The sequence below is a fragment of the Rhinoderma darwinii genome, chromosome 3 (assembly GCF_050947455.1).
Source record: "Rhinoderma darwinii isolate aRhiDar2 chromosome 3, aRhiDar2.hap1, whole genome shotgun sequence".
Taxonomy (NCBI): Eukaryota; Metazoa; Chordata; class Amphibia; order Anura; family Rhinodermatidae; genus Rhinoderma; species Rhinoderma darwinii.
The window spans coordinates 53,202,137-53,220,795 of NC_134689.1; the positions used below are offsets into that span (position 1 = coordinate 53,202,137).

At 43.2% G+C, this 18,659-nt stretch overlaps 1 protein-coding gene across 1 annotated transcript in view; it reads right to left on the reverse strand.

Annotated features, from left to right (window-relative positions):
• Positions 1–958: 958 nt before the first annotated feature.
• Positions 959–18,659, reverse strand: part of CYSTM1 (cysteine rich transmembrane module containing 1) — a 117,254-nt gene continuing 99,553 nt past the window's right edge. Inside the window, exon 3 of the mRNA XM_075859962.1 lies at positions 959–1,737. Within this exon, the coding sequence (XP_075716077.1) occupies positions 1,631–1,737 (107 nt within the window). The 3' untranslated portion in view covers positions 959–1,630. The remainder of the gene's footprint in view (positions 1,738–18,659) is intronic.

Below are 18,659 nucleotides of genomic sequence, written 5' to 3' on the forward strand. Positions count from 1 at the left end.
AGAACTCAGATCTTACATCTAGGAATAGTTGTTTTGTGAGTTAATCGAATAATGATTTATCAAAAATTAAATGCGATAACCACGGATACTATGGAGTGATTTCTGAAAAAATGGAAACCCTGGATATCCTTTTTCCATTCTTCTGACATAATAGATCATACTACTGTATGATTTCCTCTGGATGCCATATTTCATCACCATACGTGTTGGCTCGTCTTGCCTTTTTCTCCATGTGATTGGCACTTCTTATCAAGCTGTCCTGCCATGCTTTCATTTCTTTAACATGTTTGCGATATGCTCACTACTCTCTTAATTACCATCTGGTATTACCAGCTGTAGTTTCTACTTTTGTTTAAGTTTATCTTTTTTATTTTGTTGTGGCTATTTATCTGCATATTTGCTACATAACTTTCTGCTGCCTTACCTCTGTGAATGGAGTCCCTTTGCCTAGGTGTAATGTTTAGTACTTTGTTTTTAAAAAACAATAATTCAATAAATACTTTTGAAACATAAATATCTTCCTCCAATACTTTTATGCAAGTGTATTTTATCTGATGAAAAGGCAGGAACGGCCTCAAAGCGCATTATGCTGTATCTTTATAACTATTTCTTACCAAAGTTATATTTACAAAAAAGTTTATAGGCACTAACAGCTAAGTATTTTATATAAGCTGCAGGAGAGACTATATCTGGCTGCCTTAATATTAGGTCATGGTCCTTATAGTGGAGCACTTTGATAAGCTCCAGTCTTGGTATTCTACCCATTGGCCCTGGGCATGTGGGGACGTGATGCGTCCATTCTTCTGCAAAAAAAAGTGCGATAAGGTGTCCTTTCCAAATATTTGAATGAGCTAGTTTTAAAAAAAAACATATCTGGATTTGATTCCTCTGTCTACTTCGGAACTCCAAATGTACCGTGCTGAATTTTACACTTAAATAAGAAAGCAAACTAGCATGATTTTTCATGCGAACATTCTTTAATAGTTGTATAATAACAATATTGTTTGCCAGAGAAAACAAAGAAAACTATGCCAGATTCCACACATTTCTTATAAACTTATTCATATGTGCAAAAATAAAAGAAAAACTTCATAACAAAGAGATTCTTCCTTTGAATCCTTGTGTCATGCACCACCCCCTCAGGCATAACACAAAGCATCAGTTTTGCTTGGTGTGTTCCTTTATGCGTTTCCTTCCTCATTAGCAATAACTTATAAAACGCAAAACATACATGCATTGCAGAAGTAAGTGCTCACAAATGTGATGTGTCCTATCCATGCTGTACTGGTTTAATATACTGATGCTGGACCAGATTTATATATGTGGCCTCTGGGAATATTAGACTCTTCTCAAGCACAATACCTGAAAAAAACAAAAAGCAAAAAAAAGACGAACCATGAACGAAGAAAGAAAAAAAAAAGAAAAAAGTGCTTGCAATGTTCATGGATCATCATACTGCCCAGACTTGATAGAAAATATGTACACTTGCAGCATGAAAATCAATAGCAAAATCAATTAAATCATGTCGTTTCTTAATTGATTTAATAACAAACAAGATATAATCAAGAAAACAAAGAGGTAAGACATAAATTACAGGCATTTAATGCTCTGGCTTTTATTAAAAATATATTTATGTTAACATGTCCCAAAGGCAGCAACAACATAGGGCAGTCCAACAAGCAGTTAAACAGGCACTTTCCCCAGAATCATCCCTTCTTCTCTCTTCTACAACGTAAACTAAGAAAGGAAAAGGAAACAAAAACCAGTTAGTCAATTATTTCTAGTAAAAAAAATAAAAAATTAGCAAATCCCAATTCTAAACTTAGGCTGCCATAATACAAAACTGTAAAGCTTTCTCAAACAATTTATAAGTCAAGCAATTATTATACAATGACTAGACACACAGCCATATTTATCAAAACTGTCTAACAAAACACTGGCCTTGTAGCCCATAGCAGCCACAAGGCTGCTTTCCAGAGCACTTTAAGATGTGGAAGCGCAGCTCTGATTGGTTTCTGTGGGAAACGAAGCTATTTTATTAATAAATGAGGCCCATTGTTCATAAGAGAAATTGTGAATACAAAAAGGTATAATATTTTTATCGGAACAGACAAGATACACAAGCATCTATTATAAGATTTGTGTAAAGTTTATTAGAACAAACATATTTAGCCAAAAGATTATAAGCACTAACAGCAAGACAGTTCAAATAAGCTGCCGGACAAACTAAATCTATTGAATTCTATAGGGTTATGAGGAGAAAATCCATCTAAAAAAGAGGTTTGATTATGGAGTATGTAAAACATTAAAGAGTATATGTTTTTTTATGTATAGTGTTGTTGGACTATATCCCACAAGATGGAATAAAGGCGCAAGCATATCACAAATATAGCAATGCAAATGTGAAATCAATAACATAAGTGCAAATAATACAGCGGCACCAACCCCTCTAAAGATTAATAATGTCTCATGACATCCATCATAAAAAAAAAAAGACCTTTAACCCCTTGGCGACATATAACGTTGCGGTCACCAAGGTCTTAACGCAATCCAACGTACAGTTACGTTGAATCGTTAAGCGCTCGCCGTGTGTAAGGACACGGTGACCGAGTAAAGATGGCTGCTGTCCCTGACAGCAGGCCATCTTTACTCATTGCCCAGGGGGAACACTTGCCCCCATCAGATTGGCGATCCCTGCGATTGGCCAGTAAATTCTGAAAGGCCAATCGCAGCTTTTTTCGGCATTTGCCTATCACTGTGCCACACGGCACAGTGATAGGTGGTGATTGGTGCTGTCTCGGACAGCACCACTACCTGGCTTGCACTCACTGGCCAGTGGAACCCAGCGCCCCCTCCCCGATCGCTACAATTACCCATTAAGGTTGTTTCAAACAGCCTGCACCAGCTCTGGCAGCCTCATTCCGGTTAGGAACGGTGAGCAGAGCTGGTGCATACCTACTGTGAACCATACTGACTGTTTTTGAGGACTGTGTTGCTGGCGATCGTCAGCTCCTGCATCCTTCTATCATCATCAACTATGCTGCTGTTTTTTTGTTTTTTTTTAGCAGTAGCATCTGTCCCTAAATTTCCCTGTCCCAGTCCCTGACTGTGCGGTCAATGTGCTAAATTTTTGCCACAGTACTTTTTTTTTTGTCAATTTTTCCTCTGCACCATCTCCGTGTGTGCGCCCTGCGGCCACTGAGTGCTGATCAGTGACTGCCATCACTGATCGGTATTTGTGCCCAGTTTTTTGACTCTGAGCCTTTTTACTGCACCATCTTTTTGTGTGCGCCCTACAGCCACTGAGTGCTGAGACTACAATCAGCATCAGTGGTAATTTGTTGACGCAGGGTTTTTTTGGCCTTTTTTTTTTTCTACCTGCACCAATTTTATTCTGTGCGTCCTGCAACCGCTAAGCAGTGATCGGTGACCACCATCACTGATCGGCATTTGTGTTCATTTTTTGGCGCCGATTTCTTTATTTTGGGCCTATTTTAACAGCACCATCTTTTTGTGCGCGCCCTGCGGCCACTGAGTGCTAAGTCTATAATCAGCCTCAGTGGTAATTTGTTTACGTAGGTTTTTTTTTGGCCTTTTATAAAACTGTAAAAAAAGTGAGGTAGGGAGTTCGTGTAAATTCACTGTAGTATAAATTTTATACTACAGTTTTTTTGTTAGCATCAGTTAGTGATACCATAGTGTTACAGATTTAGCGTCAGTTAGTGACGGACGGACGGTCAGTTTGTTTTTTACTGAAGTTCGTTTACTACATTTTACAAAGGTGTAGCTTTATATTTTTTGTCTAAATTTAAAGCAGTATAAGTTTTATACAACAGTATTTTTAGCACTACAGATTTAGGGTCAGTTAGTGACAGACGTTCAGGTTTTTTTTTTACTGAAGTTCATTCACTAAATTTTACATAGTGTAGCTTTATAATTTTAGACTAAATTTACTGTAGTAATTTTTTTTTACTACAATTTTTTTTACCACTAATAAATAGCGTTACAGGATTAGCGTCGGTTAGTGACAGACGTTCAGTTTGGTTTTTACGGTCATTCACTAAATTTTACATAGTTATATATTTTTTATACTACAGTAAGTGATAATTTTTTAGTGTCAGGAAGTCAGAACTTTTTTTGCAGTTTCATATTGCCATATATTTTTTTTTTACTGAAGTTTATTCAGTACTTTTTATTCTCCAAATTTTTTTTTTATTTTGTACATCTATACACGTGTAAAAGCACACCACATACAACCCCGTGTAAAAATAAATTGAATATTACACGTGTTGAAGTTCTACACACTCCCCCAATAAAAATGTCCCAATTATCCCAAACCGTCTATTCTGCAGAGGAGTCATACACCATCCTGGCCTCCGACACTCAATCGGCCAGCGAGGGAGAAGAGGAATGAATTTGTCCTCCTGCTTTTCCTGATCATCCGGTGATGAGGAACCCCCGCAAAGGCGTCCCAGAACATCAGCTGAGAAAACCCACCAAATTACTGAGCTCATGTGGAACCCAGCGCCCGCAAATTATCAGCCTCAGATACCGGATTTCATGGGCAACTCAGGAATTAATTTTGAGACTTAAAGAGGCTCTGTTTCCACATTATAAGTGCCCTATCTCCTACATAATCTGATCGGCGCTGTAATGTAGATAGTTTTTCTTTAGAAAAACTATCATTTTTGAGCAAGTTATGAGCAATTTTAGATTTATGCTAATTAGTTTCTTAATAGACAACTGGGTGTTTTTTACCTTTTTACCAAGTGGGCGTTGTAAAGAGAAGTGTATGACGCTGACCAATCAGTGTCATACACTTCTCTCCATTCATGTCCATTTGTAATCAGCACAGCGTGATCTTGCAAGATCACGCTGTGCTGTCACATACACCCACATTAACTTTACTGAAGTGTCTTGAGAGTGAATAGACATTGCCTCCAGCCAGGACGCGATGTCTATTCACACTCCCGACACTTCGGTAAAGTTTATGTGGGACTTACTCACACAGCACAGATCACGTTGTGCTGTCATTCACAAGTACCACACAAACTTTATTGAAGTGCCGAGAGATGTTTTGTACAACACCCCAATTTACAGCATGGCCATGAGCCAGACCCGCTTTGAAGCGATTTCAAAGTTTTTGCATTATAATGATAATGCACAGTGCCCGTCCCGTGATGATCCCACATATGACCGCCTATTTAAAATCAAGCCAGTCATGGATCACTTTAGCACCAAATTTCAAGAAGTGTACACCCCAAAAAGAACATTGTAGTAGACAAGTCTCTTGGACATTTTAAGGGGAGGCTAATCTTTTGCCAAAACCTGCCAAGTAAGAGGGCAGGGAATAGGATAACAATGTACAAGCTGTACGAGAATAGCTCAGGGTACACCCAAAGGTTTCGGGTTTATGAAGGGAAGTACTCCAGGATTGAACCTCCAGAATGCCCCCCGTCCTGGGAGTTAGTGGGAAAATAGTGTGGGATTTGGTATACTGACTGCTGGACCAGGGTTATCACCTTTATGTGGATAACTTCTACACCAACATCCCATTATTTAAATGCCTCTCCACCAGAAATACTGCAGCATGCGGCATCGTGCGAAAAAAAACCCCCAGAGAAGCCTCCCTAAAACCCTGCTTGGCCAAAGTCTCAGAAGGGGTGAGAGCAGCGCACTATGCAGCGAGAACGTGTTGTTTATCAAGTACAAGCGGGTTGTCCTTCTCTTGACCACAATACATGGGAATGGCAGCACCCCAAGGTACCAGTACAGCGACCCGCAAACCAGATTGCATTCTGAGATATAATAAATACATGGGAGGGGTTGATCTTTCCGATCAGGTGCTGAAGCCGTATAGTGCAATGCGAAAGACAAGGGTATGGTACAAAAAAGGGGCCTTGCACATTTTACAGATATTATTGTATAACGCTTATGTGCTATCCTTATTTGCAGGCCGGACAGGGACATTTCTTCAGTTTCAAGAGGTAGTTATCAAGGCACTTCTATTTGGAAACGAGGAAGGAGAGGGATCAAGCACATCTGCTTGAAGCGAGGGCACCCGTATTGTACCAAGGAAGCATTTTCCCAGCGATGTTCCCCAAACTGCAAAGAAGGGAAGGACCCAAAAAAGGTGCAGAGTGTGATCCAAAAGGGGGATAAGAAGGGACACCAGTTATCATATAAACGAAGAGAAAATTCTTATGGTATCACTCTCCATGCCCCCAAATATAAAAGTATCATACACTGTGTCCCCGAATATAAATAGCGCTACACACTGTGCCCCTGAATATAATCGTACTATACACTGTGCCCCTGAATAAAATAGTACCATACACTGTGCCCCTGAATAAAATTGTCAAACACTGTAAAGTAATGCACCACACACAGTGCCCCCTGTAGATAGTGCTCCCAGTAGAGCCCTCTATAGATAGTGCTCCCAGTAGAGCCTTCTATAGGTAGACTTCCCTGTAGATAGTGCCCCCTCTACCGTTCCCTTCAGACAGAGCCCCCTATAGCGTTCCCTGTAGATAGAACCCCCTGTGGCATTCACTGTATAGTGCCCACTGTAGATAGGGCCCCCTGTGGAGTTCCCTGTAGGTAGAGCCCCCTGTGGAGTTCCATGTAGATAAGGGCCCCTGAGGCGTTCCCTGTAGATAAGGGCCCCTATATAGTCCCCTGTAGTTACTGTTCCCTATATAGTCCCCTGTAGTTACTGTTCCCTATATAGTCCCCTGTAATTCGTTCCCTACAGTCCCCTGTAGTTCGTTCCCTATATAGTCCCCTGTAGTTACTGTTCCCTATATAGTCCACTGTCAAAAGTTCCCTATATAGTCCTCTGTAGTTACTGTTCCCTGTTGGGTCCCCTATAGATAAGGCCCCCAATGCTTCCCACAGTAGAAGGAAAAGGAAAAAAAACACATTATATGCTTACCTGTCCCGTTCCCGCGCCGTCCTCCAGTGACGCCAGTCCCCCTCCAGCAGAACAATGCAGCGCCGCGATGACGTCATCTCGCAGACTGCATCATCACTAAAGCGCCGAATGGCGAGGCATCATGTGCCTCGCCAGGGTAGCGGTAGGCTACACAAATGTATCCGCGTCCTAAGGACGCGGATACAATTGAGTGCAAAGGACCGTTTCCGACTTCCCGCTTCACCCGGTTCTGCGAACCGGCTGTAATTTTAATAGCCGGTTCGGGAGAATCGGGTCGAACTGGCCAGATCACACCCCTGCTCACATCTCCTTCCTCAGTCTTCCGGCTGTGGGTGGAGCCAACTGGCGGTTGGTCTGTGGGCGGAGCTCTATGTGAGCTTCGGACACCACGTCCTTCATGGTTATATAATAGATAGTTTATGTTTTACTACTTTTTGCACAATAAGAGAACTTTTCATGGAGAAAAACTAGTTTTTAAACAGCTGCATTTCATGAGCCATATATTTCTTATTTTTCCTCAGATGTAGCTTTATAAGGACTTGCTTTTTGCTGGATGAGTTCTATTTTTTAATGGCACCATTTTAGGGTACATAGGACTTATTGATTAATTTATTATTTTTTTAGGGTTTGGGATGAGATAAAGCAATTCCATAGTTTTTTGTGTTATTTTTACATAATTCGTAGTACAGTATAAATAAAATGAATTTTACTATACAGATCATTTCGATTTTGGCGATACCAAATATGTATAGGATTATTTTAAACACTTTTGCAAAATAAAACCACTTTTTATGAAAAAAAAATATTTTTCTCTTCATTTTATTCTCTAAACACATTTTTGTTTTAATAAACTTTATTTAAAGCATAATTAACCATTCAGGTGACTTTTCCCATGTGTGTACATTTTTTTAGTCTGACTAGGAGCCTTTACAATGTGATTGTTTGATTGCTACTATAATGCTTTGGTATAATCAATATACCGAAGAATTATTGCCTTTCAGTCATAAACTGACAGGAAATCTATTAGGCCATGCCAAAGGCAAATAATAGTCACTTAGCCATGGCATGCCATGAAAACCCATGGGCTCCCACAATCGTTACACGTGGTGCCAATGGGGTAACAGAGGGAGCCCTTCTCCCTCTGTAACCACTTAGATGCAGCAGTCGCTAGTTACCTCCGATCCCAGCCGTTGCATTGGGATGATGGCTGCATTTCATAGCTATATGGATTATAAATCACAGTCAGCCATGTCAGTTGGTAGTTGATGTGGCTCTTGTTGTATCTAGTTAGCAAGGAAATGCCCCATGCACACGGAAGACCCGTGTGCACGGAAACCAGTACGGCTACCCAGTATGAAGCTGATTGGCCTCTATGTGCTACCGTACAGGCTGTTTGGTGCTATAGACATGGAGATATTGTACCCTAGAAGCATTGCTCCATACATAGAACATGCAATAGAGTATGCCCCAATAATTTTTCCTATCGGTTTCATACGTCAGTCAGTAGAGTCTCCATGCACTTGAATGGGAGCCCTATTATGAAAAACAGTGAATGCTATATCTTACCACAGAACGACTAGATGTTATTGGAAAAATGAAACAAAAAATAATGCGGTTGTTACTAAAGGTAATTACTCCTAAAATTCATAAAATTTGGCTTAATCCACCTGTTCATCCAATGATCTTGGTAATGGTGATGGTGGGTAAACCGATAAGCTGGGAAATATGCTGATGATTTTCTAAAGTGAAATGCCGTTTGCTTTCATATAATGTTGTCCGCAGATATCCACCTTGGACTCATCTGTAAATAACATGTGGCCCCAGACAGCAAAGGTACCAACTAATTGAAGTAAATAAAAATATTTTTTGCAAAACCAAAAGCAGCCCAGTCACTTTTTTATTATGGAGTCACTCGGACCTTAGCTGAGGACATAAATTAGTGAACAATGTTCCAAATGTTCTCCTGTTAGAAATAATGACTCTTGCATGGATTTGATGGTATTTGTAGGACACTTTGAAGTTAGACTTTTTTCTGTAGAATAATACAAATACTTATCAGCGATTGTCAAAATATTTCCAAATAATTTTCACATTATTCTATAACAGGAAAAAAGTAGCTGCTACTTTATAAAATTGCTCAGAAATCCCAGCATGTAGAAAGCGCTAGCAACTCGCTTGACTAGAGCGGTTTTGATGAGATTTTCAAGCTACTCATTGCATTTCTATGGACAGCAATTTTTTTTGTAGTGAATGATAAAAAATAAAAATTAATCTTACCGGTAATTCGATTTCCATGATGACGCACCAGGAGGACGATCCCTTGACCTCTGTAGGGACAGGAACGGAGAGAGGTTAAAAGGCCCCACCCTCTGCCTTCCACCAGTGTGTACCATATCACTAGACCACAAGGAACTAGCTAAGTTTATATGTATGTTAACGTCACATACCAATAAGAAGGTAGGGTGGGTAAATGTATGCCGTCATGGTGGACTCATGGAAACAGATTTACCTTTAAGATATTCTTATATTCCCACTTTGTCCCCCACGAAGGCACACTAGGAGAATACCAAATTATATGGTTTGGGGTGGGACTATCGCTTGGAGTACTTTGCAGCCAAAGGCTAAGACTCTGCTGGATGAAAGGTCTAGCCTATAATGTTTTGCAAAGGTAAGGGCACTAACCCAGGTAGCTGCAGTACAAATCTGGTTTAAGGAGCCCCACCCCCCTTTCTGCCCATGATGAAGTTGTGGATCTGGTGGAGTGGGCTTTGATGTTTATAGGAAAAGATTTTCCTTTAAGAGAATAACAGTCTTTAATTGTTGTTTTAATCCATCCAGCAATGGTAGCTTTTGAGGTCTTCTGGCCGTTATTCTTTCCTCCAAATTGGACCAGGAAGTTTGAGTCTTTCCACTAATCTGCAGTAACCTGTAAATATTGTAAAACAGCTCTTCTAACATCGAGACAATGAAATGTTTCCTTTTTGTGTCTTTGGATTCTGACAAAAATGAAGTAAGAACAATTTCCTGATTTCTATATAAGTCCGAGACAACTTTCGGGAGAAAATTAGGATCTAGTCTTAAAAAATTATATCATCTGTTAGGCCTTTCTAGACAGCGCTTGTATTTCACAAAGTCTCCTTGCTGCGGTTATGGTTATTAAAAAGGATACTTTAAAGGATAAGTGTCTTGTTGTTTATGATATCAGTTGGTTCAAATGGAGATCTGGTTAGAGCCCTGAGGACAATGCCAAGCTCCCACTGTGAAGAGGTTTGTCTAATAGTTGGCCTTAGACTTAAGGCTGCAGACATGAATCTTTTCACCCACCTGTGTTCTGCTAGTTGGGTGTCAAAGAATGTACTCAGGGCTGAGACTTGTACCTTGAGGGTGCTAGGTCTAAGACCTAGGTCCAGTCCCTGTTGTAAAAAGTCCAGAATTTGTTGGATGACCGGATGATTCTGGCCCGGGGGTTGGTCTCCCCCAAGAGAAATTTGTATTTTATTTTTGTCAAAATTTTTAGGTAAATTGCTGACGTAACTGGTATATGGGTAGCTTTTATGGTTGTTACTACTTTCTGGGATAAAACCTTTGCCCTGAGCAGTGTCCCCTCAGGATCCATGCTGATAAATGAAGGTTTTGTAGATTTTGGTGTCGTAACAACCCCTGTAATAGCAGATCCTGTTTTTAAGGTACTTTTATAGGATCTTCCAATGCTAATTTTATTGGAATCGGGAACCAGGCCTTTTTTGGCCAGAACGGGACAATCAGAATGAGTTTCAGATTTTCCCTTTAAACTTTTTTGAAGGACTTTTGATATCAACTGGAATGGTGGAAAAGAATAAGCTAGAACCATGTCCCAAGGTTGGGATAGAGCATCTATGCCTAGGGGACCATCCTGAGGGTTTAAGGAGAAGAACGGATTTGTTTTGGAATTAGTCTGTTCGCAAACGGGTCTTTTTGAGGAAATCCCCATTGTCGTGTGATCTGAAAAAAGACTTCCTGATTTAGAGACCATTCGCCCAGATCTAGGTTTTTTTCTGCTGAGAATTTCTGCTTCCATATTCTCTGAACCCTTCAAGTGGAAGGCGGATAGAGAAAGTAGATTATTTTCTGCCCAACAGAATATTTTCTGCGAGCAGGGTGGGTGTCCTGGTACACCCCTGGTGTCGTAGAAAGGCTCTGTCGTCATGTTGTCTGACAGTATTTTGACATGGTTGTTCTGAAGAGCAAAGGAAGCTGTCTCCAGTGTCTCCCAGACTGCTCTGAGTTATCAGTAAATTGAAGATCTACCACTGATCGAAGATAACCAAGTCCCCTGAATATATTTGTCTGGGAGTCTGGCTCCCAAACCCGGTTTGCTTGCATCTGTTAGAATGGTGATTGCCAGGAATTGATGCCAAGTTACACCCCTTCCGATTTTTGAGTGTTCTGTCCCACAATACAGAGAGGTTTTTAATTTCTGGGGTATTTTTATCTTCCGATCCAGGTATGATTGTTTTCTGTCCCATGAAGAGAGTATCCACTTTTGAAGTGGACAAGAATGGTTCTGACTCCAGGCGACTGACTGAATGCAAGCCGTCATCTATCCCAGTCTACTCATGGCTGCTCTTATTTTGTAAGAGGTGGCTTTATGAAATTTTTTGATATTGGAAACTAGATTCCATCTTTTTTTTCCAGGAGCAAAGATATTTGGAGAGTAGGGTCCAGTAGAACACCTAGAAATATTTTCCCAGTGCGCGGAATCAGATATGATTTCTCAAAATTTATAATCCAGCCCAGATCTGCTAGCTGACATGTTACTAGTTTCACCTGAGTGGAAAGAAACTCTTTGGTGATTGCTGTAATTAGGAAGTCGTCCAGATAAAGGATTATAATAATTCCCTGCCTGTGAAATGATGCTGTCACTTCTAGCATTATTTTTGTAAATACCTTTGGGGCAAATGATATTCCGAAAGGGAGAGCTGTAAACGGAAAGTGGAAAATCTCGCCTGACGAGATTTTTACTACAAATCTCAGGAACTTCTGAGCGAAGATGAAACTCCAACAACCTGTTTTACCTTCCCCTCTATAGTTTTCACTCTGAGGTCTTTGGGAACGAAAGGGATATTTTCTTTTGGTCGGTTTGTCTTCTGGAAATCCCTTTTTCCTATCTGATGCTTTCTCTAGAATCTTGTGTAGATCTGGGCCAAAAACATATTCTACCCTTGAACGGAATGTTACAAAGCCTATTCTGTGAACGAGTGTCCCCCTTGACATCTTTTTGTGTCGCGTTGAATCAAAAGAAAAAGAATGCGTAAACTTGGAGTGATTGGAGTCGTAAAATACTGCACACGTTGTCATCCGCCACATCTGGCGCAACCTGCTGCACCAACTACCATCTTTGCCAGAGCCCCTGCCACCATCTGGACTATTTCAGGTACCCTTGTGCTACGAACTTGTATCGACTGTACAGACTGACTTGGCCAGCTGCCTCTCCGCTACGGCGGAGCAGCCTAGTGGGTCCACATACCCCTAGATCGTGACAGTACGCTCAGGCCATGGAACCCGCTGGCCAGCCCAACACCGCAGTTCCAAGGATACAGACGGAGATGCATGACCTATGGACACGTCAGGACCAACTCCTTAAGGCCTTATTCACACGAACGTGTTTAACGTCTGTGATACGCGTGTGAAAATCATGCGCGTCGCACGTACCTATGTTAGTTAATGGGGCCGTTCAGACATTCCGTGATTTTCCCGCAGCGTGTGTCCGCTGCGTAAAAATCATGACATGTCCTATACCTGGGCGTTTTTCACGCATCACGCACCCATTGAAGTCAATTGTTGCGTGAAAATCACGCGCAGCACACGGAAATAAGAATTACAAAAATTGTCGCGCAACAGTAGATAAAGAAATGCAGGAAAAAATAAAACCACTTCCTTCATTTCTTTTTCTAAACATCAAAACCGCGTGTCATAAGGATGGCATATGCGTGAAAATAACGCAGCCACGCAGCAAACACTTATGACACGGAACTGCAACGCGCAAAAAACGCGAATAAGGCCTAAGGCTGTAAATTCCATCATGGCCCGTCTGGATCAACTCACCTTTCCACCTCCGGTTCTTCCTCCAGTGACTGTTGCTCTTCCACTGCCCGTTGCTCCTCCTGTTTGTTCCGGATCCACAGGTTCACTGCCTCTTCCTCCTCGCTATGACTATGATCCCAGAGCCTGTAGAGCAGGGGTCTCAAACTCGGCCGGGTAAGTGGGCCGCATATAGAAAAAATGGGAAGCTGACGGGCCGCATTACTTTCAAATTTGATACAATACAAAATTATTGTTAATCAATTAGTTATTTGAACTACTATAACACTATATTACTAGAATAATAATACTACATTACTATAATAACACCGCTAGGTTTAAAATTTGAGATATTTCTCCACGTGCTTATTTCAACAATCCAGCTTTCCAGTTTAAGTGTCGCTAAATGCAGTCCGGCGGCTCAGTTAGCACACATGTCAAGATTGGGCAGCCCCTTTTTAGATAGTGCCGCAGTGCCCTCTGTGGATGCTGCCGCAGTGCCCTCTATGGATGCTGCCGCACTGCCCTCTGTGGATGCTGAAGCAGTGCCCTCTGTGGATGCTGCCGCAGTGCCCTCTGTGGATGCTGCCGCAGTGCCCTCTGTGGATGCTGCCGCAGTGCCCTCTGTGGATGCTGCCGCAGTGCCCTCTGTGGATGCTGCCGCAGTGCCCTCTGTGGATGCTGCCGTAGTGCCCTCTGTGGATAATGCAACACACCCCTAGATAAGGCCACAGTGCCCTCTGTAGATAAGGCCACAGTGCCCTCTGTAGATAAGGCCACAGTGCCCTCTGTAGATAAGGCCACAGTGCCCTCTGTAGATAAGGCCACAGTGCCCTCTGTAGATAAGGCCACAGTGCCCTCTGTAGATAAGGCCACAGTGCCCTCTGTAGAGAAGGCCACACACCCCTAGATAATGCCAGTGTCCTCTTCAGATACTGTCACACACCCACTTGTAGATAACGCCACAGTGCCCTCTGTAGAGGCTGCCCCAGTGATGTCAGGGGCTTGCCCAGAGCTGGAGTCCCAGGCAGAGCGCTAGTAGGCTCTTCCTGGGACTCCAGCTGTGCTCCTGACATCACTGGGACTCCTGCTCTGGGGAAGCCCCTGACATCATTGTCGATGTATGGACAGCGATGTCAGAGGCTTCCCCAGAGTCCCGGAGCAGAGCCGACACCAGCGCTCTGCTCGGGACTCCGGCTCTGGGGAAGCCCCAGACATCGCTGTTCATATGTGGACAGCGATGTCAGGGAATTCCACAGAGTCCAGGAGCACAGCCGACACCAGCGCTCTGCTCCGCTCTGGACAAGACCCTGACACACTGTCCATATATGGGCAGCGATGTCAGGGAATTCCACAGAGTCCCGGAGCAGAGCCGACACCAGCGCTCTGCTCGGGACTCCGGCTCTGGGGAAGCCCCAGACATCGCTGTTCATATGTGGACAGCGATGTCAGGGAATTCCACAGAGTCCCGGAGCAGAGCCGACACCAGCGCTCTGCTCGGGACTCCGGCTCTGGGGAAGCCCCAGACATTGCTGTTCATATGAGGACAGCGATGTCAGGGAATTCCACAGAGTCCAGGAGCAGAGCCGACACCAGCGCTCTGCTCCGCTCTGGACAAGACCCTGACACACTGTCCATATATGGGCAGCGATGTCAGGGAATTCCACAGAGTCCCGGAGCAGAGCCGACACCAGCGCTCTGCTCAGGACTCCGGCTCTGGGGAAGCCCCAGACATCGCTGTTCATATGTGGACAGCGATGTCAGGGAATTCCAGAGTCCCGGAGCAGAGCCGACACCAGCGCTCTGCTCGGGACTCCGGCTCTGGGGAAGCCCCAGACATCGCTGTTCATATGTGGACAGCGATGTCAGGGAATTCCAGAGTCTCGGAGCAGAGCCGATACTAGCGGCTGTGTCCAGCGGGCCGCAGATGACAGCCCCAGGGGCCGCATGTGGCCCGCGTGCTTGAGACCCCTGCTGTAGAGGGTTCTTCAACCAATGCACGGTTCATTTTAGGCTACGAGCTCATCTCCTCCCCTCCGAGGAGGCCAAAGTAGCGTTTATCATCTCCCTCCACGTTGGCAAGGCCACCGCATGGGCGAATCCCATCTTGGAAAAACAAGGACCTGAATCCTCGGACCTAGCCTTGTTCCTGCAGTCTTTCCGTGCCGTGCTTGAGGAGCCGGGCTAAACAACTTCTGCCGCAGCCACTCTGCTAGGAGAGTATGTTATCTCTTTCCATACCCTGGCAGCAGAGTTGGCATGGAACATGGAGGCATTGGTGACAACCTTTTGGCAGGGACTGTCCACACACATCAAGGACGAGCTTGCAGCCCACGACCCTCCTTCTACCTTGGATGCCCTCATCCTGTTAGCCACTCGGGTTGACATGAGGATCCAGGAAAACACTCAGGAGTAGGGATGTCATGATACCAGAATTTGGACTTCGATACCGATACTTTGTGTAGTATTGCAATTTCGGTACCAAAACGATACTTTGCCAACAGTAATAATAAAAAAAAAGTTATTACATTTTCTGATGTGAGGCACGAGGTGTGATGAATTTTGAATGTGCCTCACATTAATAGTAATTAACCCCATCATGTTTCTCAGTCAAAATGGGTTAATGTGTAAGGTACATGATGGGGTTAATTACTATTAATGTGAGGCTCATGAAGGTTAAATTCATCACATCTCGTGCCCCACAATAAGTGAAAGCAGTTTTTATTTTTACAGTGTACACATAAATGACACAAAAAAAATAGTTGTGCAGGTTATTACGACCGCGCCAATAACGAATATGTGTATATTTTATGTATTGAGACTTATTTTAATGTTTATTGTAAAAAAAGGTGTATGTGTATTTTTTTTAAATTTAATATTACTTTATTTTTAAACTTTAATGTACTAGCATATATCTATACGCCAGTACATTAGCCTGTGTACGGATAGTAACCTAAGTATGCCATAACAACAGGAAATATGGTCATACAGCCCTGGGGTCCTTCAATGGACCCTGGGCTGTCTGGCCATATATGGTATGTCCCTCAATCGCGTCACAGGGATCTCTGTGATGCGATCCAAGGGGCATCCCCCCTTCTCATTTTACCCTGAATACCGGTGGTGGTCAGTTTTGATCGCAGCATTCAGGGGAATAACGGCGGAGATAAGAGGTTTCTCTGATCTCCGCCGTTATTGAGCGGGACTGCAGCTGTGTAATACAGCCATTGCCCCGCTCCTGCACTAATGAGCGGCGGTTCAGGCACTAAATACAGTACATGGAGGTATTTTGCAGCGCGCCCGCCATGTTCTGTCTTCAGTGCCGGCAATCATTTGTGCAGCGCTGGCCACATCGCATCATCGTGATGGCACGCACACTTGTCAGGACTCAGGAGCGGGGCAATGGCTGTATTACACAGGCGCAGCCCCGCTCTAGTACATTCATGTGTTGCTATACTAAGCCGTGCGGTCGCACAGCTTAGTATCGAAATACATAAAATAACGGTATCGAACCGTTTAGGGATGCACAGTATCGAAACAGTATCGAAGTTTTGATGCATCGTGCATCCCTACTCAGGAGGTGCAACAGGAGAGACAGTTTATATAGGCAGCTCCAATAGGTATCGGGAGATTGGTTACACATGAAGGATGCGGGAGGACAATAAATTGAAGAGAATGGACTATTAACCATGCGTCTTTTATCCCGAATCTTACGCTTGGCGTGTACGACGGGCAGGTTGATGTATATCTTATAATTTGAATTTTTTTAATTCTTATTTCTTTAACATTTTTTATGGTCCTGTGGATTCATATTTTTTATGAATATGTTTCAACGTGCATGTTGCTCATCACAATTTCTCAACCATTTTATTTCCCTCCCCTTTTTCCTTCGCATCACATTTTGTGCACCATCCACATGGAATTCACCATCGATTTTTATTTGTTCACAACCGTGCTCATGTGTCCTTGCACACGCAAGGACACATGGACACACTTTTTTTGTGATTTTCCATGTGTGCATAATATTTAGTTGTATGTGGTCACTGTATGCATGTGTTTTTTTTCTATTAACATTTTTTTCACTCATCGGTCCCCTTTTTTATTTTCTCCGGTCCGTCTTGTTCCTTTGCCACTTTTTACACACATTTGTGTCTACATATTTTCCAGCCATTTCCTAATTTGGTACCTTTGGGCAATATGCTTGTTTACACATTACCATGGACTACATTATATCACCACTTGGTGTAATACTAAAATGAACATCCTTACGTCAAGTGTTTCTATATCTATGTCTGTTCTCATGAAGACATAGTGCCAACGTCTCTTGTAATATTGCTGCCTATGTGGGCTCCACCTTTTGGATCCCATGGGAAGGGCAGTGCGCTGGCGGGGAGGGGGGTGTGTCTTACGCACCTTTCACCCGCTGTCTGCTATCAGGGTTGGATGGGCGCGGCGTTGTTAGACATCGCCGCCTCACATCCTCTCTGATGACGCGGTTCTGGAAGTGGGGCGGCAGCCATCTTCGTACCCCCTGCCTGTCGCTGTTTTCTCCCTCCGGATGGGATCCCATGAATGGATCCTACACATGTCAATTGACTATAAAGGGGAGGGTTCCGCCAGGATGACGCCACCCCCGGACAAAGGCATCTGCCAAAACACGCGTCGGGCTTTGGGGCCTCCTCTGCGCAGGATCATGAACCCGGGTATGTACCTTCATCTATACAGGCATCTGTTTTACATCATCTAGGGCTGTGTGCAACTCTTGTTGTTTGGCATCGTAGTTTGCTACCTGTGTTTTGCATGTCTGGAACCTACACTTGCACTGCAGTGGCTTTCTGCATCTGCACTAGCACTTTACATTGCACTGATATTTACCCATATATCCCTTATATTGTGCATGCCAGGCACAGTCAGCGTACTACTTACGAACCTTCATCTATATGCCTGTATCTTCATATATGTATGTTCATACCTTGATTACACTGTATTCTGTCGTGGATAGGTTGACACCTTTTTGTTCATTGTGTGACTCCTCTTTTTAATGTTTTGTATCTCTCTCTCAATAAAACGATTTATTGATTATTTATTACGTGTGTGATCGTTTTTGATCCCTTTTGTTTGTAGGTTTCTCTGTACGTCTTCGGTCAAGGCACCAAGTTACGCTTGGTTTTACATATGTGGATGTCTCTAGCGATATACATGTTCAATAACTTAATACTCATTATCATATAACATATATTACATCATTACATATTGAGATTATCCGCTAGCTCTTCATGTGTACAAATTGGTTCTGTATTACACAGCTGTAGCCCCGCTCTCATACATTCATGTGTTACTATACTAAGCCATGCGGCCGCACAGCTTAGTATCGAAATACATGGAATAACGGTATTGAACCGTTTGGGGGTGCACGATAATCGAAACAGTATCGAAGTTTCGATGCATCGTGCATCACTACTCAGGAGGTGCGACAGGAGAGCTGGTTTCACAGACTAGCACCCTCGGTCCAGAGACCACTATTGCCTTCCCCTAGTGCGCTACCTGAAGAACCTATGCAGGTCAACAGAGTCCGGCTGTCCGAACAGGAGAGACAGCGCAGACACTCTTCTGATTTAGGTGTGTATTGTGGCCTTAACGGTCATTTAGTGCGCCAATGTCCACAGAG